The following is a 25,333-nucleotide window of genomic DNA, read 5'->3' as shown; positions in this document are numbered from 1 at the left end:
TCTTTGTTATGCTCCACAAATAAGTGAGACCATATGATACTTGACTCTCTCTGCTTGACTTATTTCGCTCAGCATAATCTCTTCCAGTCCCGTCCATGTTGCTACAAAAGTTGGGTATTCATCCTTTCTGATGGAGGCAATATACTCCATTGTATATGTATATACATATACATGTATATGTATATGTACCACATCTTCCTTATCCATTCATCCGTTGAAGGGCATCTTCGTTCTTTCCACAGTTTGGCGACCGTAACCATTGCTGCAATAAACATTGGGGTACAGATGGCCCTTCTTTTCACTACATCTGTATCTTTGGGTAAATACCCAGCAGTGCAATTGCAGGGTCATAGGGAAGCTCTATTCTTAATTTCTTCAGGAATCTCCACACTGTTCTCCAAAGTGGCTGCACTAACTTGCATTCCCACCAACAGTGTAAGAGGGTTCCCCTTTCTCCACATCCTCTCCAACACACCCTTCCCATACCATTAGTTTATTTGTTAGTATCAGTACAAACTTGTAGATTTTTCATACCATGTACTATAACCCAATTCTATCATCCCCCCCAACTTTTTTTAGATTTTATTTATTCATTTGAGAGAGAGAGAGAGAGACAGAAAGAGTACAAGCACGGAGAGAAGCAGAGGAAGAAGGAAAAGCAGACTACCTGCTAGGCTCGGAACTGGACATGGGGCTTGATTCCAGGACCTGCAGATCATGACCTGAACTGAAGGCAGATACTTAACCATCTGAGCCATCCAGGCACCCCAAATTCCATCATTTTCCATTTGGAAGTTCAAATTGTCCTGGCTTGGCCAAATGCCTTCTATGTTATTTTGACAAGATTCCCTCATTTTTGGACACTTCCTTACTTTCTGGCATGACAGGATGTGCCAGACTCATTTTGTATTCTCCTTGCCTCATGCCAGAAATGGTCATTTCTCCAAGAAGTCTTCATTCCTTCAGTGAGTAAAGATTTTTAGAAACCAAAACCTCAACACTAGAACACTAGATGTGTTTGCTGCCACTTAAGACTCACTGCTTAAAGACACTTTCGAAAGATAAAACATGTGAGATCTTGTTTGTTTTAATTATGCTGATAGCTAACTCCAATCTAATACCACAAGGTTCTTCCGTATCTTCCCCTATCCAAATTAATATCTTTCTTCCACATAAGAACACTTACCCAACAATACAATTTTGATAAATTTCCTCATTTGCTTAATCCCAAAAGTCATACAAAAATAATTTTAGAATTGCTATACTCATAGCACTACCAATAATAAACAGTAAATAAAAAAATAAAAGTAAATAAAGTTAGTAAAGTAAGGTTCAAGATTTCATTGAACTTCCTTTTGTTTTCAAACTGGGGACACAGAATGAAAATAACAAAGTTAATTGGAAAATTCTTTCACTTTCCTCATCTGTGGTTGTGTTCTCTATTTGATAAAGGTACAGTACTTTTTTTATTATTATAACTTTTTCTTTTTATACAAGACTTCATTTCACAGCAAAATTGAGCAAAAGGTACAGATATTTCCCATACACACCCACATGCATAGCCTCCTCTATTATCAACATCCCTAGAGATATATTTGTTACAACTGATACATCTACATTAACACATTATCAACCAAAGTCCACAGTTTACGTTAGAGTTCACTCTAAGTGTTGTACGTTCTATGGATTTGGACAAATTTATAATGGCATGTGGCCACAATTACAGTATCATAGAAATATAGAATAATTTCACAGTGCTAAAAATCTCTGTGCTCTTCCTATTCATCTCTCCCTCCCCCAAACTCCTGGCAACCCTGATTGTTTTACTCATCTTTTCACTATCTCTGTAGTTTTGCCTTTTCCAGAACATCATAGAGCTGGAATCGTATAGCATGTAGCCTTTACAGACTGGCTTCTTTCACTTACTAAAATAGACATTTTAGGTTCCTCTTTGTGTTTTCATACTTTGATAGCTCACTTCTATCATTTCACTGTCTGGATATTTCATGGTCTGGAGATACCACAGTTTATCCATTTACCTTACAGGACTTCTTGTTTGCTTCCAAGTATTGGAATTATAAATACAGCTGGTATGAACAACTGTGTGATTTTTGTATGGACATAATTTTTCAACTCTTTCGGGTAAATAACAAAAAGCATCACTGCTGAATTGTATGGTGAGATTATGTTTAGTTTCTACAAGAAACCACCAAATTGTCTTTCAAAGTGGCTGCTCCATTCTGCATTCTTGGCAGCAATGAATGAGAGTTCATATTGCTCCACATCCTCAAAAGTATTTGGATTTTGGCCATTCTAACAGATGTACAATGGGATCTCAATGTTATTTTAATTTGCATTTTTCTGATGATATATGATGTGGAGCATCTTTTCATATTTCTTACCATCCATACATCTTCTTTGGTAAGGTGTCTATTAAGGTTCTTGGTCCATTTTTTAACCAAATTATTTTCTTAATGTTGAATTTTATATTACATTTTGTATATAAAAAGTTCTTTATATATTCTGGATAACAATTCTTTATCAGATGTTATCTTCTGCAATTTATTTTTCTTTGTATTCAAAGCCAGAGTCCCTCCTCCTTCTGTCTGATCTGATTACATTTTTTGAGCATGTGAAATCATAATATGGCTCCAAAATAAAAACAGTAAGTGTTAAACCCTTCTGTATCCTTTTACATTTATACTTTTACAACCTGCATCTTTTAAAGAATATATGGGTTTTATATTTGAAGTTTATATGGGATTTTTTTTTTTTTAAGATTGTATTTTTATTTGAGAGAGAGACAGCAAGAGAGGGAACGCAAGCAGGGGGAGTGGGAGAGGGAGAAACAGGCTCCACACTGAGCAGGGAACCCAATGCGGGGCTTGATCCCAAGACCCCAGGATCGTGACCTGAGCCAAAGGCAGATACTTAACAACTGAGCCACCCAGGTGCCCCATGAGATTTTAATTTATAATAAATATCCATGTGTCCATTTAATTTTGAATCACTGGATATTTATCTTTGCAGAAAATACAATGTGAGTGTTGAGGGGTGCCTCAGTGGCTCAGTCAGTTAAGCAGCTGTCTTCCTCTTGGGTTATAATCCCAGAGTTCTGGCACCGAGCCCCAAGTTGGGCTCTCTGCTCAGGGGGGTTGTCTGCTTCTCCCTCTCCCTCTCCCCCTGCCCCTTGTGCTCTCTCTCTGCTGATAAATAAATAAAATCTTTTAAAAAAGATATGAGGAATTTGGGAGAGGCAAAGTTGGGGGTTTAGGGGGGTAGGGAAGGAAAAAATGAAACAAGATGGGATCAGGAGGGAGATAAATCATAAGAGACTCTTACTCTCACAAAACAAACTGAGGGTTGCCAGGGGCAGCGGGGTAGGGAGAGGGTGGTTGGGTTATGGACCTCTGGGAGGGTATGTGCTATGGTGAGTGCTGTGAAGTGTGTAAGCCTGACGATTCACAGACCTATACCACTGGGGCTAAAAATACACTATATGCTAATAAAAAAAATGAGTAAAAAAATATATGAATGCTGAGTCAAAGGGTAATTGCATATATAGTTTTGTTAGATATTGCCAAATTCAACTACAAAAATTTTGTATTCTCATCAGCAATGTGTGAGGAGTGCAGATTTCTACCACAGCCTTACCAAGAACATGTTGTCAAGCATTTCACTTTTTGCTAATCATTTTTGACAAATGAGAAATAATATTATCAGTATAGTTCTCGTTTGTATTTTTCTTATTATGAATGAACTGAATATCTTTTCTTAAATATGTTGGCCATTTTTTGGAGAATATTTTGTCTCTAATGACTTATTTCTATCAGATTTTTGGTCCTTTTTATCCTCAATATTTAAAGGTCCTGCTGAGGAGCACCTGGGTGGCTCAGTCTGTTAAACACAAAAGTTAGTGATATTAAACCTCTCCTATAGTGTACGTCATAAATATTTTCACCATTTGGTGTTTTGCTTTGGACTTTGCTTATGGTGTTTTTTTTTTTTTCTTTTGCCAAACCAGTTTTTACTTAATTGACCAACATTTTCCTTTATTACAGCCGGATGTTGACCCACACTTACAAAAACTTTCCCCACACCTGGATACAGAAGAATTTACATGTATTTTCTTCTAGTACTCACAAGATTTTAGTTTTTATAGTTAAGTCCCCGATCAATTTAGAATTTGCTCTTATGTATGATATAAGGTATACATACATCCATTCTATTTTTCTGTATGCCATGTATTAAAATATTCATCTTTCTCCCAGTGATCAGAGATACAATCTTTATCACATACTGAACTCTAATATCACATACTGAACTCTAATATGGGTCTATTTATGCCTTTAATTTTTTTTTTGAAAGATTTATTTATTTACTTCAGAGTGAAAAAGAGCAAAAGTTGGAGGGAGGGTAAGTGGGTAGGAAAAGGAAGGATTCTGTGCTGAGTGGAGAGCCCCACATGGGGCCGAATCTCACGACCCTGAGATCATGACCTGGGCCAAAACCAGGAGCCTGATGCTTAAGCAAATGAGCCACCCAGGCGCACCTATTTAGGCATTAAAAAAAAAAAAATTCCACTGTAGGGGTGCCTAGGTGGCTCAATTGGCTAAGCATCTGCCTTCGGCTTAGGTCATGATCCTAGGGTCCTGGGGTTGAGCCCCGGATAGGGTTCCCTGCTCAGTGTCTGAGAGCCTGCTTCTCCCTCTCTCTCTGCTGCTCCCCCCTGCTTCTGCTCTCTCTGTCACACAAATAAATAAATAAATTAATTAATTAATAAAATCAAACTAAAAAAAAAAAGAAATGGGTACTGAATTTTGACAAAGGCTTTTTCAGCATTAATAAAGATAATCACTTTTTTTCTTCTTGAATTTACTACTGTAATAAACTGTGTTTATTGTATGTATTAATGGATCTCCTAAATTTGAATGATCCTGCACTCTGGGGAGCAAACTCCAGTTGTCATGGTATATGATTTTCCTAATGTGGGGCCAGATTCTATTTATTATCTACTACTTTTTAAAATAAGAAAAGAGGGAATTAAATAAATGTAAATATCTTATTTAGTAATTACCAAAAAAAGCCTTTTAAGAGCAAAAATTCTTTTATCTCATTTTTAAAAAAGATTTTATTTATTTATTTGACAGAGATCACAAGTAAGCAGAGAGGCAGGCAGAGAGAGAGGGGAAAGCAGGCTCCCTGGTGAGCAGAGAGCCTGATGTAGGGCTTGATCCCAGGACCCTGGGATCATGACCTGAGCCAAAGGCAGAGGCTTTAACCCACTGAGCCACCCAGGTGCCCCAACCTTACCTCACTTTTTAATGGCACTTTTATCAAGTTTACATAACACCATTGTTTGCTTCATAAAAAGAATTTGGAAATTCATGCTTTGAAAAAATTTTTGTAACACTGGGACTATCTGGTCTTTGTGAAGTTTTAGTAGAACTCTTTGTGAAACTACCTGGGCCCGGTATTATTTTGTGGAGTTCCTTGATGACTTATTTTTTATACAGACATCGGTCTATATAAAAGCGTTCTATCTGTCCTGGGGTCAATTTTGGTAAACTATTTTCTTAGTAAATTATCCAGTTCTAAATGTACTTATATAGAGGTTGGTTTTTTTTTAAGATTTTATTTATATATTTGACAGACAGAGATCACAAGCAGGCGAGAGGCAGGCAGAGAGAAAGGGAGAAGCAGGCTCCCCGCTGAGCAGAGAGCCCGATGCGGGACTCAATTCCAGGATCCTGAGATCATGACCTGAGCCAAAGGCAGAGGCTTTGCCTTTGCAACTGAGCCAACTGAGCCACCCAGGCACACCTAGAGGTTTTATTTTTATTTATTTATTTTAGAACAAGTCAGCAAATAAAAATTCCAGTTTATTATTGGAAAACACTGTTTCCCACACATGTCAAAAAGCCGAAAAGAGGTTTCTAAAATTTAATTCCTTTGTTTCAATGGATACTTCCTGTTGTCATTTATTATGCATGTTTATGCTTGATTCTTAAGTTAGCTAGCTGCCTACTTTTTCTTTAAAATTTTGATGCATTAATTAGAACTGTTTTTCTGTCCTCTATCTTGTTAATTTCAGCTTATGTCTATAATTTTCTCCCTTGAACATTCATTTGGTTTACATTGTGGTCCTTTTTTCTTGCCTTATTAGATCTTAATTAATATTTCACTTTTTGAGGACGCCAGGGTGGCTCAGAGGGTTAAGCATATGCCTTCGGCTCCAGTTGTGATGCCAAGGTCCTGGGACTGAGTCCCATGTGTCGCTCTGGGCTCAGCAGTCTGCTTCTCCCTCTGTCTGCTGCTCTGCCTACTGGTACTCTCTCTCTCTCTGTCAAATAAATAAAAAAATCTTTTAAGAAAAACTTTTTTTTTTTTTTTTTTCACTTTTTTGGGAGGCACCTGAGTGGCTCAATTTATTAAGCAGCTGCCTTAGGCATGGGTCCTGATCTCAGGGTCCTGAGATCCACCACCACGTCGGTCTCCCGCAGACTCACTCCTGGGGATCCCTGCTCAGCAGGAGTCTGCTTCTCCCTCTGCCCCTCCCTCTGCTCCTGCTCTCTCTCTCCCTCAAATAAATAAAATCTTTAAAAAATATATTTCACCTTTTTGATCTTTTATTATTAAGTGTCTAAGCCTATGGACTGTCCTAATGACTGCTCTAAATAAATCCCCATAGAATCTGACAGGAAAATTTTTGTAACAACTCTATTTTTAGGATTTGATAATTCCATTTTACATTTTCCTTTTTAATCAGGAATTAATAGAAGATTTTAAAATTTTGAAAAGGAAGAACCTTCATCTGGTTTGAATTTGTTGATAATTTTTAGCATGGATGCATTATGACCAGAGGATATTATTTTACTTATTATTCATGGAACTCACTCTTTTGTTCTTAGGAATGTTTTATGCACACATGAAAAGAGGGCGTATGTTCTATTATCAGGGTGTGAAGTTCAGCCTAAATTCATGTGGTTTACTTAGTTGGTTATGTGTTACATCTCAGATATTGCTTTTTGTTCTTCTTCACTTAACCTGTCTTGTACTGAGTGTGGCGTACTATGATCTTCTATTATTATGTTTCTCTTAATCCTTATTATCTTTTGTAGTTTCTGCTATATAAAAATAGTATTTGTATTATTTGGTGCACAGATAATCATAACTTGTATTTTCATTGTGAATCATGGTTTCTAGAATTATAATGTCTTTGTCACACACAATGTTTTTTAAAAATTAACACATAGTGCATTATTGTTTCAGGGGTACAGATCTCTGATTCATCAGTCTTACACAATTCACAGCACTCACCATAGCACATACCCTCCCCAATGTTCATCACCCTGCTGCCCCATACCTCCCATCCCCCTCCGCTCTAACAATGCTCACTTTCTTCCCTGAAACCAAGAGTCTCTTATGGTTCATTCTCCCTCTCTCGTTTCGTCTTCTTTCATTTACCCCTCCCTTCCCTTATGATCCCCTGTCTTGATTCTCAAATTCCTCATATCAGTGAGATCATATAATTGTTCCTGATTGACTTATTTCACGTAGCGTAATACATTCTACTTTCATCCATGTTGTTGCAAATGGAAAATTTTCACTTTAAAAAAATATATAGGGGTGCCTGGGTGGCTCAGTGGGTTAAAGCCTCTGCCTTCGGTGCAGATCATGATCCCAGGGTCCTGGGATCGAGCCCCACATCAGGCTCTCTACTCGGTGGGGAGCCTGCTTCCCCCTCTCTCTGTCTCTGCCTGCCTCTCTGCCTACTTGTGATTTCTGTCAGATAAATAAATTAAAAAAAAATATATATATATATATATTTTTTTTTTTTATTTATTTAACAGAGAGAGACAGACAGACAGAGAGAGAGACAGATCACAAGTAGGCAGAGAGGCAGGCAGAAAGGCGGGAAGCAGGCTCCCTGCTGAGCAGAGACCGCGATGTGGGGCTCGATCCCAGGACCCTGAGATCATGACCTAAGCTGAAGGCAAAGGTTTAACCCTCTAAGCCACCCAGGTGCCCCAATTTTCATTTTTTTGATGGCTGCATAAGAGTCCATTGTGTGTATGTGTGTGTGTGTATACATATATACACACCACATCTTCTCTATCCATTCATCTGTTGATGGACATCTAGCCTGTTTCCATAGTTTGGCTATTGTGGACATTGCTGCTACAAACATTCGGGTGCACATGCCCCTTCGGATCGCTACATTTCTATCTTTGGATACAAAGATACCCAGCAGTGCAACTGCTGGGTCCTAGGGTAGCTCTATTTTCAACGTTTTAAATTATTTTTATTAACATATAATGTATTATTTGCCCCAGGGGTACAGGTCTGTGAATTGTCAGTCTTATGTATCACAGCACTCACCATTTCACATAACCTACCCAATGTCCATAACCCACCCACCCTCTCCATAACCCCCTTCACCCCAGTAACCCTCTGTTTCGTGAGATTGAGTCTCATGCTTTGTCCCTCTCCGGATCCCATCTTCTTTCATTTTTTCCTTCCCTACCCCTCAAACCCCCCACTCTGCCATTCAAATTCCTCGCATCAGGGAGATAATATAATAATTGTCTTTCCCTGATTGACTTATTTCGCTCAACGAAATACCCTCTAATTCCATCCACGTCATTGCAAATGGCAAGATTTCATTTCTTTTGATGGCTGCATAGTATTCCATTGTATATATATACCACATCCTCTGTATCCATTCAGCTGCTGATGGATCTCTAGGTTCTTCCCAAGGTCTGGTTATTGTGGACATTGCTGCTACAAACATTCGGGTGCACATGCCCCTTCAGATCACTACAGTTGTATCTTTAGGGTAAATACCCAGTGGTGTGATTGCCGGGTCATAACATACCTCTATTTTCAACTTTTTGAGGAACCTCCATGCTGTTTTCCAGAGTGGCTACACTAGCTTGCATTCCCACCAACAGTGTAGGAGGGTTCCCCCTTTTCTGCATCATCTCCAACATCTGTCCTTTCCTGTCTTGTTAATTTTAGCCATTCTGACTGGTGTGAGCTATCTCATGCTGGTTTTGATTTGTATTTCCCTGATGCCGAGTGATGTGGAGCATTTTTTCATGTGTCTGTTGGCCATCTGGATGTCTTCTTTGCAGAAACGTCTGTTCATGTCTTCTGCCCATTTTTTGATTGGATTCTTTGTTCTTTGGGTGTTGAATTTGATAAGTTCTTTATAGATTTTGGATACTAACCTTTTATCTGATATGTCATTTGCAAATATCTTCTCCCATTCTTAAATTGCTTTTGGTTCTGTTGACTGTTTCCTTTGCTGTGCAAAAGGTTTTTATCTTGATTACATCCCAATAGTTCATTTTTGCCATTGCCCCCCTTGCTTTTGGCGATGTTTCTAGGAAGAAGTTGCCACAGCTAAGATCGAAGAATTTGCTGCCTGTATTCTCAAGGATTTTGATGGACTGTTGTTTCACACTGAGGTCTTTCGTCCATGTTGAGCCTGTTTTTGTGTGTGGTGTAAGGAAATGGTCCAGTTTCATTTTTCAGCATGTGGCTGTCCAATTTTCCCAACACCATTTGTTGAAGAGACTGTCTTTTTTCCATTGGACATTCTTTCCTGCTTTGTCGAAGATTAATTGACCACAGAGTTGAGGGTCTATTTCTGGGTTCTCTATTCTGTTCCATTGATTTATGTGTCTTTGTGCCATTGCCACACTGTCTTGATGATTACAGCTTTGTAATAGAGCTTGAAGTCTGGAATAGTGATGACACCAATTTTGGCTTTCTTTTTCAACATTCCTCTGCTATTCAAGGTCTTCTCTGGTTCCGTACACATTTTAGGATTATTTTTCCATTTCTTTAAAAAAAGTTGATGGTATTTTGATAGGGATTGCATTGAATGTGTAGATTGCGCTAGGTAGCATAGACATTTTCACAATATTTGTTCTTCCAGTCCATAAGCATGGACTGTTTTTACATCTCTCTGTGTCTTCTTCAATTACTTTCATGAGTACATTATAGTTTTCTGAGTACAGATTCCGTGCCTCTTTGGTTAGGTTTATTCCTAGGTATCTTATGGTTTTGGGTGCAATTATAAATGAGATCAACTCCTTAATTTCTCTTTCTTCTGTCTTGTTGTTGGTGTATACAAGTGCAATTGATTTCTGTACACTGGTTTTATATCCTGACACTTTACTGAATTCCTGTATGAATTCAGGCAGTTTTGGGGTGGAGTCTTTTGGATTTTCCACATAAAGTATCATATCATCTGCAAAGAGTGAGAGTTTGACTTCTTTGCCGATTCTGATGCCTTTAATTTCTTTATGTTGTCTGTCTCCTGAGGCTGGAACTTCTAGTACTATGTTGAATAGCATGGTGATAGTAGATGTCCCTACCGAGCTTCTGATCTTAGGGGAAAAGCTCTCAGTTTTTCCCCATTGAGAATGATATTCGCTGTAGGTTTCTCATAGATGGCTTTGATGATATGGAAGAATGAAACCTCTATCCCTACACTGCGCAGTTTTGACCCAGAAAGGATGCTGTACTTTGTCAAATGCTTTTTCTGCATCTACTGAGAGGTTCATATGGTTCTTGTTCTTTCTGTTATTAATGTAGTGTATGACACTGATTGATCTGTGGATGTTGAACCAATCTTGCAGCCCAGGAATAAATCCCACTTGGTCGTGGTGAATAATCCTTTTCAATGTACTGTTGGATCCTATTGGCTAATATTTTGGTGAAAATTTTCACATCCATGTTCATCAGGGATATTGGCCTGTAATTCTTTTTGATGAGTTTTCATCTGGTTTGGGGATCAAGGTGATGCTGGCCTCATAAAATGAGTTTGGAAGTTTTCCTTCCATTTCTATTTTCTGGAACAGTTTCAGGAGAATAGGCATTAACTCTTCTTTAAGTGTTTGGTAGGATTCCCCTGGGAAGTTGTCTGGCCCTGGGCTCTTGTTTGTTGGGAGATTTTTGATGACTGCTTCAGTGTCCTTACTGGTTATGGGTCTGTTCAGGTTTTCTATTTCTTCCTGGTCCCGTTTTCGTAGTTTATATGTCTCTAGGAACACAATCATTTCTTCCAGACGGTCTAATTTGCTGGCATATAGTTGCTTGTGATATCTTATAAAAATTGTATTTCTTTGGTGTTGGTTGTGATCTCTCCTACTTCATTCATGATTTTATTAATTTGGTTCCTTTCTCTTTTCTTTTTGTTAAGTCTGGCCAGGGGTTTATCAATCTTATATAATTTTTTCAAAGAACCAGCTCCTACTTCTGTTGCTCTGTTCTACTGTTCTTCTGGTTTCTATTTTATTGAGATCTGCTCTGATCTTTATTATTTCTCTTCTCCTGCTGGGTTTAGGCTTTCTTTGCTGTTCTTTCTCCAGCTCCTTTTGGTGTACGGTTAGGGTGTGTACTTGAAACCTTTCTTGTTTTATGAGAAGGACTCATATTGCTCTGTCCTTTCCTCTCAGGACTGCCTTTTGCTGCATCCCAGAGATTTTGAACAGTTGCGTTTTCATTTTCATTTGTTTCCATGAATTTTTAAAATTCCCCTTTAATTTCCTGGTTGACCCATTCATTCTTTATCAGGATACTCTTTAGCGTCCATGTTTTTGAGTTCTTTCCAACTTTTTTCTTCTGGTTGAGTTCTAGTTTCAATGCATTGTGGTCTGAAAATATGAGGGCATGATCCCAGTCTTTTGGTACCAGTTGAGGCCTGATTTGTGACCCAGGATGTGATCTATTCTGGAGAATGTTCCATGTGCCCTAGAGAAGAATGTGTATTCTGGTGCTTTGGGATGGAATGTTCTGTATATATGTGTGAAGTCCGTCTGTCCAGTGTCATTTACACCCTTTATTTCCTTGTTGATATTTTGTTTAGATGATTCGTCCAGTTCAGGGAGGGGGGTGTTAAAGTCCCCTGGTATTATTATATTATTGTCAATATGTTTCTTTAATTTTGTTGGATCTTCTTGTTGGACAGTCCCTTTAAGTATGATATAGTGTCCTTCCTCACCTCTTATTATGGTCTCTGGCTTAAAATCTAATTTGTCTGGTCTAAGGACTGCCACCCCAGCTTTCTCTTGATGTCCAGTAGCATGGTAAATGGTTTTTCACCCCCTCCCTTTCAATCTGGCGGTATCTTTGGATCTAAAATGAGTCTATTGCAGACAGCCTATCAATGGGTCTTGTTTTTTAATCCAATCTGCTACCTTGTGTCTTTTGATTGGGACATTTAGCCCATTTGCATTCATGGTAATTATTGAAAGATATGAATTTAGTACTAATGTATTGCCTGTAAGGGCACTGTTACTGTATACTGTCTCTGTTCCTTTCTGATGTATGTTACTTTTAGGCTCTCTCTTTGCATAGAAGACCCCTTTCAATATTTCCTATAGGACTGGTTTGGTGTTTGCAAATTCTTTCAGTTTTTGTTTATCCTAGAAGCTTTTTATCTCTCCTATTTTCAATGACAGCCTAGCTGGATATAGTATTCTTGGCTGCATAATTTTCTCCTTTAGTCCTCTATGTCATGCCAGTCCTTTCTGGCCTGCCAGGTCTCTGTGGATAGGTCTGCTGACAGCCTAATATTTCTACCATTGTAGGTTATAGACCTCTTGTTCCAAGCTGCTTTCAGAACTTTCTCTTCATCTCTGAGACTTGTAAGTCTTCCTATTAGGTGACGGGGTGTTGACCTATTTTTATTGATTCTGAGGGCAGTTCTCAGAGCCTCCTGGATTCTGATGCCCATTTTCTTCCCCAGATTAGGGAAGTTCTCTGTTATAATTTGCTCCAGTATACCTTCTGTCCAGCTCTTTCTTCTTCTTCTGGGATCCCAATTATTCTAACATTGTTCCATCTTATGGTATCACTTACCTCTCGAATACTCCCGTGATCCGGTAGTTGTTCATCTTTTTCTCACCTTCTATATTCTCCATCATTTGGTCTTCTATATCACTAATTCTCTCATGCCTCATTTAACCTAGAAGTTAGAGCTTCCATTTTTTATTGCACCTCATTAATAGCCTTTTTTATTTCAACTTGGTTTGATTCTAGTTCTTTTATTTCTCCAGACAGGATTCTCTAGTTATCTTCTTCAACCCCAGCTAGCATCTTTACAATTGTCTTTCCGAACTCTAGTTCTGACATTTTACCAATGTCCATATTGATCAGATCCCTGGCAGTTGGAACTGCCTCTTATTCTTTCTTTTTTTGAGGTGAGCATTTCTGTTTTGTCATTTTGTCTAGAGAAAATTGATGAATGAGGGAACAAAATGCTACAATGGTAAAAACATATATACTAACCGAATCATTAAGAAACCCAAAACTGGAGTCGGAGGGGAGAAAGAAAAAAAAAAAGAGTATGATCAGGCTGGTGAATAGAATAGAGCTACATACTAGATTTTGGGTATATTTTAGTCTAGTAGAAGAAACTGCCTCCTGGGGCAGCGGCCTGTTGCAGTGATTCTCAAGTCTCTTTGCCCCAGGTAGAGTTGCACACTGTTGCCAGGGCCCAGGCTACATAATCTGCTCAGGTTTGCTCTCGGTAGCTTTTGTTCCCTGAAAGCTTTCTGTACAGCTTTGGAGGATGAAAATGAAAATGGTGGCGTCCCAATCTCTGGTCCAGGAGGAGCCAAGAATTCAGGGCCCCACTCCTCAGTATGCCCTCAGAGAAAAGCAATCAATCACTCCTGTCTCCCTGGTCTCCAGCCACACTCTGTGTTCACCTGGCCTATGATTGAGCGTTTCTATCTCTGATACGTGACACCGTTTGGAGTCCTCAAGCTCAGCTGATTCCTGCGGCACGCTCCTGTGCTGCTCCTCCCAGAGGAGGAAGGGGAGTCTCCTCGTTTCTGCCGCTTGTTGGGCCCCTGCTCAAAGAGGCCGACTGTGCCACAGATCACAGTTTATGGCAACCCCGAGCTGAGACCCCACTCCTCAGCTCAGTCTGTGCAACCGGCTTCCCCACTCCAACACCTGGGAGCTCTGCCACACTCAGGCGCCCCTCCCCGTCTTTCTGTAACCCCAAGGGTCCTGAGACCACACTGTCCGGGTGAGGGTTCCACTCCCGCTTAGCCACTGGAGCGATGTCCCTTCGCTGAGCAGACTTCTAAAAGTTCAGATTTTGTGCTCTTTCACTTGCCAGGAGCCAGCTGATGTAGGCTCCCTCCCCACCACTGTCTGTCTTCCTGTATATCACCTTGGATTCGTTTCTCTGCAGGTCCTGCCTTCCAGAAAATGGTTGCTTTTGTGTTCATAGAACTGCTGCTATTCTTCGATCTCCTGTTGAGTTTGTAGGTGTTCAGAATGGTTTGGTAACCATCTAGCTGAATTCCTGGACCATACGATATTTAGGTTTCCTTCTTTCCACCTTGCTCCTCCCCCTACATTTAATGCTTTTTAATGGGAATTCTAGTTTATATGATATCAAGATCACTACCCCTACTTTGCTATGATTTGTAATTTTTTCTGAATCATTTTAAGTGCATCTTTTATATGAAGCATAAAGTTTGGTTTGTTTAGTAAGCAAATCTAAAAATGTTTTCCTTTGGTAGTTAAGCTCATTTGTATCGATTGATGTGTTTAATCTCAATAATACTTACTATAATTGTTACACATATTTTATATTTAATGTATTTCTCTAAGTGCTAAGTCTTTTGCTCTTTAAAAAACTTTTTTTGGTATATAAAAAAGGCATCTCTTTTGTTCTAAGGGTTTCTTTTGTACTTAGGCATTTTATAGTACTCTGAGCCCCCCTTTATTTTCTTACTTGACCTTTTACAACCCAATTTCTTACTTTTAAATTGTATTCTTTAGTAGTCAACTTATTACCTAGGCAACAGTCAATGAACTTATTTATTCTACTTTGCCCTTTCCTTCCCTCATTTAAACTTTTTTTTAAAAGATTTTATTTATTTGTGTGAGAGAAAGAGAGAGACCGAGCACACATGCAAAAGCAGGGGAAACGGCAGGCAGAGCAGGTGGAGGAAGAAGCAGCCTCTCTACTGAGGAAGGACTCAATCCCAGGACCCTGGGATCATGACCTAAGCTGTAGGCAGACATCTAACCAACTGACCAACCTAGGCATCCCTCTTTCCCTTATTTAAAAAAACTTCATTCTTTCTACTTATTATACCATATAATGTATCCATATATTATCCTTTAACTCTATCACACCTATATTAGACTTAGATCTATAGTTAAATATATTAAAATCTCATCATCAGACATTTTGCTGAAGTTTTCCCAGTCTTTTCTTAGTTGGATGAACATCATTCTCTAGTATAATATAATCAGCAGAACTTTTTGTGACAATGGACATGTTCTGTATCTGCATTGCCCAACAGGGTAGCCACAAGCCTCCTATGAGCATTGAGTGCCTGAGATGTGGCTAGTGCAACAGAGAAATTGAATTTTACGTTTTATCTAATTTTAATTAATTTAAATTTAAATTGCCACATGTGGCTAGTAGCTACTAAATTAGTACAGTGCTCACAGATTCATGAGGAAGGAGTCATGTATATAATAGTCAGTGAGACTTGCATGTTTAAAAATGTCTTTCTATACTCTGGATATCTGAAAACAACTTTATTAGAATTGAAAATGTGTGGCTGACACTAAAAATGCTGTTCCACTGGTACCTTTCTTTGTGTTGCTGATGAGGTGTAATGCTGGCCTAATTTATTTGCCTTAGTCAGTTAGGGGCCCTTGTTCATTAGAGCTTTAAGGATTTTTTTTCGTTTTTAAAATCCAGTTTTACAAGGCTATGTTTCAGAGTTAATCATTCCAAGACAGTTTTAGGAAATGGACCTTTCAAATTCATTTTTTTCTTCTTTTGTTTCTAAAGTTTCTTGAATTATAATTTTAAACGTAAATTCTATTTCACTGTTTTGTTTTTCTTCTTCAGGGACTCCAGTGATATGTTTATGAAGTCTTCTCTGCCTCTCTTCCATTTCAATCACTTTCTCTCTGGCCCTTTTCATCATCTAATTTTCATTCTTTTGCTTACTTCTCTGCCTTCTTAAGTAGCCCTTATTAATATTCAACACATTGTAATTCAGCTTCAATATCTTTCCTAAGTTTAATCAATTCTAATTTTATTTCTTTTAGAAGAGGGTGTTATTTGTTTCTGAATTTTTGATTCATTTCTTTGAGGCTAGTTAATTCAGCTTGGAGTTTGATGCTATAGTTTCTTTCTGCTTTGTAACTATTTGTGCAGGAAAGATGCCCATGAGCCAAAAAATCTTGACTTGCATTTTCTGTTTTCTTTTTACAGTACTTTTATACGGATGTAGACTGCTTCTTTTGGTCCCTATGAAGGAAAGAGTCAAGATTTTGGGGGGCCTAAAAATTCCTAGCTCAAGACTGCTCCCTTCTGTCAGAATAGTGAGGTTCAGTGCCCTCTTTCATATATACTTACTTACTTGGGCAATACAGGGAGTGAAGGAGGAAGGGTCTGATTGATTAGTTCATCTGTTTCCACAGGATCTTAATTCCTCCCCCTAGTTTCCTTCTTTCCCTTCACTGACATATCTCCAAAGGGTCCCTCCCTCTTTCTTTCTTTAAATACATTTTTTTTTTTTTTTTAAGAGAGAAGGAGAGAGAGAATCCCAAGCAGGCTTCACATTCAGCACAGATCCTGATGCAGTGCTCAAATCCCAAAACCCTGAGATCATAACCTGAGCCAAAATCAAGAGTCAGAAACTTAACCAAGTGAGCCACCCAGGTACCCCAGTCCCATCCCCTTTTTATATACCTCTTTCCCAGAAGTAGTACCTTTCTAAAACATGCTACCTTAGGTCTTACACATTTTAAAGTCTTTACCTTTAGCCAGTATTGTAATCTACCAGATCTCAGACTGCTTTCAGAAATTTTGCATTTAGTGTGCAGATTTTTTTTTTTTTTCCAGATTTTGGCTCTCAACTCCTCTCCTCTTTTTCACGCAGTTTCAAACTTCCCCAACTCTAAAGCATCGAAGATAATTCTATTGGAAATTGGTGTTTTTACTTATTTAAAAATGATCTGAAGTTCACAGTATTAAATAAGTGTGGTACTCTGAACTTTGTTTCTTAATCTGTGTGGTTTTCTGGGAGGATGAGTGGACAAATTCTAATTTAGGAGGACACTATCATCCTAGGCAACCAGAAGTCCCACAAATCTTTTTATTCTTATTGTTATTACTGATTGTGACCTGTCAGTATTTTATAAACATTCTTAAAACATCCCTGTAAATAGGGGCACCTAGGTAGTGCAGTCGGTTAAGCCTCCAACTCTTGGTTTCGGCTCAGGTCATGATCATGATCTCAGGGTCCTGAGATCAACCCCCGAGTCAGTCTCCATGCTCAGTGTGGAGTCTGCATTAGAATCCCTCTCCCTCTGCCCCTACCCATCTATACTCTAAAAATAAATAAATAAATCTTTGTTTTAAAAATCCCAGGAAATAAAGCAAAGAGCTAAGTCTGTGAACAAGTCTCCTTTTGAAGTAACTTTCTTAAAACAAATAACTTTTTTAAGATTTTATTTATTTGACAGACAGAGATCACAAGTAGGCAGAGAGGCAGGCAGAGAGAGAGGAAGGGAAGCAGGCTCCCTGCTGAGGAGAGAGCCCGATGCAGGGCTCGATCCCAGGATCCTGGGATCATGACCTGAGCCAAAGGCAGAGGCTTTAACCCACTGAGCCACTCAGGTGCCCCAAAACAAATAACTTTCTTAAAATATCATGCATATGAGAAATGGATTCTGAAACTGAAGTCTCTCATATCTAATGATTAATTATAGTAGAATCTGATATGACACATTACAGCATCTGATATGACACATTATAGTTTATTGATCTGTAGTAATTAAAAGTCCTTTCTACCTATGTATAAATAATACTTTGGGCTAAAACAAGAGATTGTGTTTAGAAGGTTATATATAAAAGAAACAAACTAGAATCAACTGTTATTTTTCTTATTATGATGATAATGGAAGAACATGACATAGAGATTTTCCCATCTTAGGCTCTGATAAAGTTCATTCACCCATCCATCCAACACTTATTGAATACCACTAAATTGCCAGTCAATAGGGATACAAAGATAACCAAGACACAGTCCCTGCCCCATAGACAAGGTAGAGGAATATGAGTAAGTTGCAAAAGGTTAGATACAGTACTATCTTTTAAATAGTTTGAAAATATGCAAACCATATATTATATACTTTAAAGTATACATTATATGTAGTATAAACACAAAAAGACCTGAGAAAATGATAATCAAATTAAGTGTAGAGATTAACTCTAGGAGGATGAGCTGGGAGGATGAAGGGAATAAAACCAGGCAGGAATACAAACGTAGGTTCAATTTTATCTAGTAGTTTATTTCCTTAAAAAAGAAAAAAATCTGAAGCAAATATCGCAAAGTACTAACATCTGATAAAGCTGAGTGGTAAGACACATGGGTACATTTGTTATATTATCTCTATTCTTTTCTGTATGCTTGAAATATTCTGATTTTTTAAAAACTGTATTCAAAATGTAGTTCAATGTACTGGAATTTTAAATCAGAAGTTTCAGAATATGTTCAAGTTGTGTAGTAACACAAAATTAAGAACTGATTTTAAGTATGAATGAGAAAAATAATCCATCTGAATACTGTACATCATTTTTAGACGAAGTGTTACACATACCTGTGAGTGCTAAATAAGAAGCAATGTACCGCTTTTCCAGTCCATCTCTAACACTCTGAATTGCACCAAAAATTGGAGGTATAATCATAATCAGGTTACTCACTGTATTCCCTATAGAAGAAGAACACAAGAAAATAATTATATTAGTCAATACCACTTTAAATAAAAATACCTGAACTTGGCCCTTAATAAAAGTTAAATAGGTGACTTCTGAGAAAGATGGCGGAAACATATTTACAAGGAAAATAATTCTCTACTCAAAATAAATACTGTAAAATGATCCAAATAGGGGCACCTGGGTGGCTCCGTTGGCTAAGCGACTGCCTTCAGCTTGGGTCATGACCCTGGAGTCCTAGGACTGAGTCCCATGTCAGACTCCCACCTCAGTGGGAAATCTGCTTCTACCTTTAACCCTGCCCCTTCTCCTGCACTCTCTCTCATTCTCTCTCTCTCAAACAAAATCTTAAAAAAAAAAAGATCCAATTAAAATAAAGATAACTTTTGACAAGTAAAACTAAGATTTTTCTTTTTTTAGATTTTTCTTTTTTTCAGAGATTTTATTTATTTGTCAGAGTGAGAGAGAGAGAGAGAATGAGCAAACGGGGGAGAGCATCATGCAGGAAAAGTATGCTCCCCACTGAGCAAGAAGCCCCTTGTAGAACTCTATCATGACCTGAGCCGAAGGTAGATGATTAACTAACAGAACCACCCAGGTGTCCCAAAACTAAGATTTTTCAATCAGAATAGTCATTAAAGAAAAAAAAATTTTTTTAAGATTTTATTTATTTATTTGACAGAGAGAGAGAAAGCACAAGAGAGAACAAGCAGGGGGAGCTACAGAGGGAGAAGCAGGCTCCCTGCTGAGCAGGGAGTCCAATACAGGGTTTGATCCCAGGACCCCAGGATCATAACCTGAGCCAAAGGCTGATGCTTCATCAGCTGAGCCACCCACATGCCCCTTAAAGGTAATTCTAAAGATTAAAAGAAGTATCTCAAAAAGAACTCCAAAGATTTAGCAGAAAATGGGTTGGAAAAGGTAGGTATTGAGACTGAAAGAACAGTCCACATAGACTAATGACAAGATAAAATAACAGAATTGTTTTACTTTTGTCTACTGAATCAAACAGCAACAAATTGGAGTATGCATTTTGCATGTCTTTTTGAAATTTTATTTTATGGCAATATATTTAATTTCTTGTTTCTAACAATGGCTCTTCATCTGATTTTTGTTCCTATCTTTACAAACCAGAAACAAACCTCAAACATGAAAAGCAAAGAAATAATAAACACCCCAAAGCAGAAATAAGTAGTAAAAGGGGGAAAGAAATGGATAAACTATTTTATAAATTAATTCTGGGTAGAATAAAGTGGCACAAAGCATTCAAAATTCAAAATGAGTAATTTTCAACACAGGAGCTTATAACAAATATCAATTAATGGACATATACAGAATACTCTACTGTATAGCATATACATTCTTCTCAAATACACATGGAACATTTGGACAAACCATATGTTAGACTACAAGTTCTCAACAGACTTGAAAAGATAGATAACATACAAAATACTTCCTCCAACCACAACAAAATGAAGTTAAAAATAACCAAACAAAAATTCACAAGTCTGTGGAAATTAAATGACATATTCTTTTCTTTCCTATATTTTGGGGGGCTATTTGCCATCCCAATATCACTCTCCTTTATTTCTTAATAAAAGAACCCCAATTTTTTCTTCTAGGAGTTTTAGGATTCCAGTTTTTACATTTACGTCTTTAATCCATTTTGAGCTTATTTTTGTGTATGATATAAGAAAGTAGTCCAGTTTCATTTCTTTGCATGTAGCTATTCAGTTTTCCCAACACGATTTATGAAGGGGTTGTCTTTTCCCATTTTTTTTATTTTTTTTATTTTATTTTTTTATTTTTTTTTTTTTAAGATTTTATTTAATTTATTTATTTATTTGACAGAGAGAGAGATCACAAGTAGGCAGAGAGGCAGGCAGAGAGAGAGGAGGAAGCAGGCTCCCCGCGGAGCAGAGAGCCCGATGCGGGGCTCGATCCCAGGACCCTGAGATCATGACCTGAGCCGAAGGCAGCGGCTTAATCCACTTATTTATTTACTTGACAGATGGAGATCACAAGTAGGCAGAGAGGCAGGCAGAGAGAGAGAGAGAGAGGAGGAAGCAGGCTCCCCACTGAGCAGAGAGCCCGATGTGAGGCTCGATCCAAGGACCCTGAGATCATGACCTGGCCAAAGGCAGAGGCTTAACCCACTGAGCCACCCAGGCGCCCCTCTTTTTCCCATTATATATTCTTGCCCCCCTGATGGAGATTAGTTGACCATATAAGCATGGGTTTCTTTCTGGGCTCCCTATCCTGTTCCATTGATCAATGTGTCTGTTTTTGTGCCAGTACCACACACTGTTTTGATAAACACCATATTCTTGAACAACCAACTGATCAAAGAAGAAATCAAAAGAGAAAAGTAGAAAATACTTAGAGATGAATTAAAATAAACACAACATCCCAAAATTCATGGGATGAAACAACAGCCGCACTAAGGCAAAATTTATAGCTATCAACGTTTACATTAGAAAACAAGATCGGGGGTGCCTGGGTGGTTCAACCAGTAAAGTGACTGCCTTAGGAACAAGCCATGCATTGGGCTCCTTGCTCAGGGTGCAGCCTGCTTCTCCCTTTGTCCCTCCCCAAACTGGGCTCTCTCTTTCTCTCAAATAAATAAAATCTAAAAAAAACAAAACAAAACAACCCCCACAAGATCAGGGCACCTAGGTGGCTCAGTCAGTTAAGCGACCGACTCTTGATTTTGGCTCAGGTCATAATCTCAGGGTCATGAGATCAAGCCAAGCTCTGGGTTCCATGCTGAGCATGGAGCCTGCCTGGAATTCTCTCTCTCTCTGTTTCTCACCCTCTGTCCCTCCCCCTCTCCCACTTGTATTCTCACAACCTCTAAAAACAAAAAAAAAAAACCATGAAGAAAGATCTCCAGCTGAAATGAAATAATGCTAACTAGTAACATGAATATATATAAAAATAAACACCACACTGGTGAAGGTAAGCATGTGGTCCAAATCTGAATACCATAATACCATAATACACTGGTATATTAATCACTTACCTCTATCACTTATAAAGGTGAAAGGACAAAAGTAATAAAAATAACTAGTTGCAAAAAAAAACAAAACAAAACTATAGCTGCAAATCACATATCCAATAAAGTGTTAGTATCCAAAATATAAAAGGGACTGATACAAAACCCAAGAAACCAAACAATCCAATTTAAAAATAGGCAGAAAATAAGAACAGACATTTCACCAAGAGACATGCAGATGGCCAACAGACACATGACAAGATGTTCAACATCACTCATCATCAGGGAAATGCAAATAAAAACCGCAATAAGGTATCACCTCACACTTGTCAGAATGGCTAAAATCAACACAGGAAACAACAGGTGTTGGCAAGGATGTGGAGGAAAAGGAACCTTCATGCACTGCTGGTGGGAATGCAAACTAGTGCAGCCACTGTGGAAAATAGTATGGAGCTTCCTCAGAAAGTTAAAAATAGAACTACCTTAAAATCTACTAATCGCACTACTGGGTATTTACCCAAAGAATATGAAAACACTGGAGCACCTGGGCAGCTCAGATGGTTAAGTGGCTGCCTTCAACTCAGGTCATGATCCCAGAGTCTTGGGATGGAGCCCGAATCTGGCTCCCTGCTCAGTGGGGAGGCTGCTTCTCCCTCTCCCTCTGCCTGCTGCTCCCCCTTCATGTGCTCTCTCTCTCTGTCAAATAAATAAATATAAAAACATTTATAATATTTTCTATTTATAAAAGCAATAAAATATTAATATCAAATAGTAACATTAAAATGGTAAAATATTATAAAATATTAACATAATGATAAAAATTTATAAAGAATGTGAAAACACTAATTTGAAGGGATATATGCACACCATGCTTATTATAGCATAATTAACAATAGCCAAATTCTGGCAGCAGCCCAAGTTTCCATCCATAGATGAAGGGATAAAGAAGATGTAGCATATGTATACACAATGGGAGTATTTTTCAGCCATAACAAAGAATGAAATCTTGCCATTTAGAACAAAATGGATGGATCTAGAGTATAATGCTAAGCCGAATAAGCCAGTCAGAGAAAGACAAATACCATATGATTTCACTCATATGTGGAATTTAAGAAACAAAACAAATGAGCAAAGGAAAAAAAGAGAGAGCGAGAGAAACCATGAAACAGATCCCTAACAATAGAAAACAAACTGATAGTTACCAGAGGGGAGGTGGGGTAGGAATGGGTTAAACAGGGGATGGGGATTAAGAATGTACTTATCATAAAGGGCACTAAGTAATGTATAGAATTGTTAAATCACTACAATGTACACCTGGAACTAATATAACATTATATGTTAGCTATTCTGGAATTTAAAACAAAACAAAAAAACTATAACTATAATAATTTATTAATGAATAGACAATAAAAAAAGAGGTAAACTGTTATATCAAAAACTTACAAGGAAGAGAATAAAAGGGTAGAGTTTTAACAAGCAAAGCTGTTACCAGCAGAAAAAAAGGCTGTTACATCTATAAGTTGTCTTAGGTAAGCCTCAGGGTAACCACAAAGCAAAAACCTACAGAAAAATAAAGAGGAGGGAATCAAAGCATATAACTACAGAAAATCATCAATTAAAATAAGGCGGCGGGGCGCCTGGGTGGCTCAGTGGAATAAAGCCTCTGCCTTCGGCTCAGGTCATGATCCCAGGATCCGGGATCAAGCCCCGCATCGGGCTCTCTGCTCCGCAGGGAGCCTGCTTCCTCCTCTCTCTCTCTGCCTGCCTCTCTGCCTACTTGTGATCCCTGTCTGTCAAATAAATAAATAAAATCTTTAAAAACAAACAAACAAACAAAAACAAAATAAGGCAGCAAGAGGAAGAAAGGAATAAGGGAACTATGTAACAGACAGAAAACAAAAAGATGGCATTAGTATGTCCTTAACTATCAATAAGTACTCTAAATGTAAATGTAAGTTATCTAAAAAATAATCTAAATCTAAATGTAAATTATCTAAAATCTAAATGTAAATTTTGCAATTAAAAGGCACACAGTGGCTAGATGGATAAAAAACAAGACCTGACTGTATGCTTGCCAGCTACAAGAGATTAACTTCAGCTTTGAGGACATGCATATGCTCAAAGAGATGGTATGGAAAAAAGATAATCCATGCAAAGGAAACCAAAAGAGAGAAGGGATAGCTACACTCAGACAAAATAGACTTTAAGACAAAAACTGTAAAAAAGACAAAGAAGATCATTATGCAATAACAAAGGCTTAATTCATCAAGAGGATGTAACTGTAAGTATGTATGTACCCAACATCAGAGCATATAAATATATTAAGCAACACTAACAGACCTGAAGGAAGAAACAGACAATACAATTAATAGTAGACGTCAATACCCCACTTTCTACATGAATAGTAAATCCAGACAGAAAACTAATACAGAAAAGTTGGAATAAGCATAAAACTATGCTTGACACCAAAAGGATGTAACAGATATATATAGACCATTCCATCCAACCAAAAGCAGCAGAATACACATTCTTCAGGATAGATTATATGTAACAAAACAAATCTTAGCAAAATTTTAAAACTTAAATCATACAAAGTATCTTTTCTGACCACAGTGGTATAAAACTAGAAATCAATAATATGGAGGAAAACTAGAAATGCACAAATATGTGGAAATTAAACAACATATTCCTGAACAACAAATGGAGCAAGAAGAAATCAAAAGTTACATTAAAAAATATCTTGGGGCGCCTGGGTGGCTCAGTGGGTTAAGCCTCTGCCTCCGGCTCAGGTCATGATCCCGGGATCCTGGGATCAAGTCCCGCATCAGGCTCTCTGCTCAGCAGGGGGCCTGCTTCCCCTCTCTCTCTGCTCTGCCTCTCTGTCTGCTTGTGATCTCTCTCTCTCTGTCAAATAAATAAATAAAATCTTTCAAAAAAAAAAAAAACTTGAAATAATGAAAATGGAAACAATATACCAACTTATGGGATGCAGTTAAAAATCTAAAACCTAGGTGGCTCAGTGTTAAGCCTCTGCCTTTGGCTCAGGTCATGATCTCAGGGTCCTGGGATAGAGCCCCGCATCAGGCTCTCTGCTCAGAGGGGAGCCTGCTTCCTCTTCTCTCTCTCCCTGCCTCTCTGCCTACTTGTGATCTCTGTTTGTCAAATAAATAAAAAAATGTTAAAAAAAAATAATTCTAAAAGGAAGGTTTATAGCAATAAATACCTGTTTTTAAAAAAAGAAAGAAAAACCTTGGGGCGCCTGGGGCTCAGTCAGTTGAACATCAGACTTCAAATTTCAGCTCCAATTGTGATCCCGGTGTTGTGGGATGGAGACTAACATCAGGCTCCATGCTTGGTGGAGTCTGCTTGAGATTCTCTCTCTCTTTTCCTGTCTTCCCCCCACCATAAGCATGTTCCCTCTCCCTCTCATATAACAAATAATCTTTAAAGAAGAAAAAAGAAAAATCTCAAATAAACAACCTAACTTTATACCACAAAGAACTAGAAAAAAGTAAGCCCAAAGTTAGGAGAAGGAAAAAAATAAAAATCAGAGT

At 38.1% G+C, this 25,333-nt stretch overlaps 1 protein-coding gene across 3 annotated transcripts in view; it reads right to left on the bottom strand.

The window, feature by feature from the left end:
• ACER3 (alkaline ceramidase 3) overlaps nt 1–25,333 on the bottom strand; it is a 163,814-nt gene that overhangs the window by 92,789 nt on the left and 45,692 nt on the right. For 2 of the 3 annotated variants that reach the window (XM_046017382.1, XM_046017383.1), the window contains exon 2: nt 18,670–18,780. In XM_046017382.1, coding sequence (XP_045873338.1) covers nt 18,670–18,780 — 111 coding nt within the window. The remainder of the gene's footprint in view (nt 1–18,669; nt 18,781–25,333) is intronic. The other variant, XM_046017384.1, reaches the window with a different exon arrangement.

The sequence above is a fragment of the Meles meles genome, chromosome 8, assembly GCF_922984935.1.
Source record: "Meles meles chromosome 8, mMelMel3.1 paternal haplotype, whole genome shotgun sequence".
NCBI lineage: Eukaryota > Metazoa > Chordata > Mammalia > Carnivora > Mustelidae > Meles > Meles meles.
The sequence above is the reverse complement of the archived record's forward strand: the minus strand, read 5'-3'. Positions and strand labels throughout refer to the sequence as shown.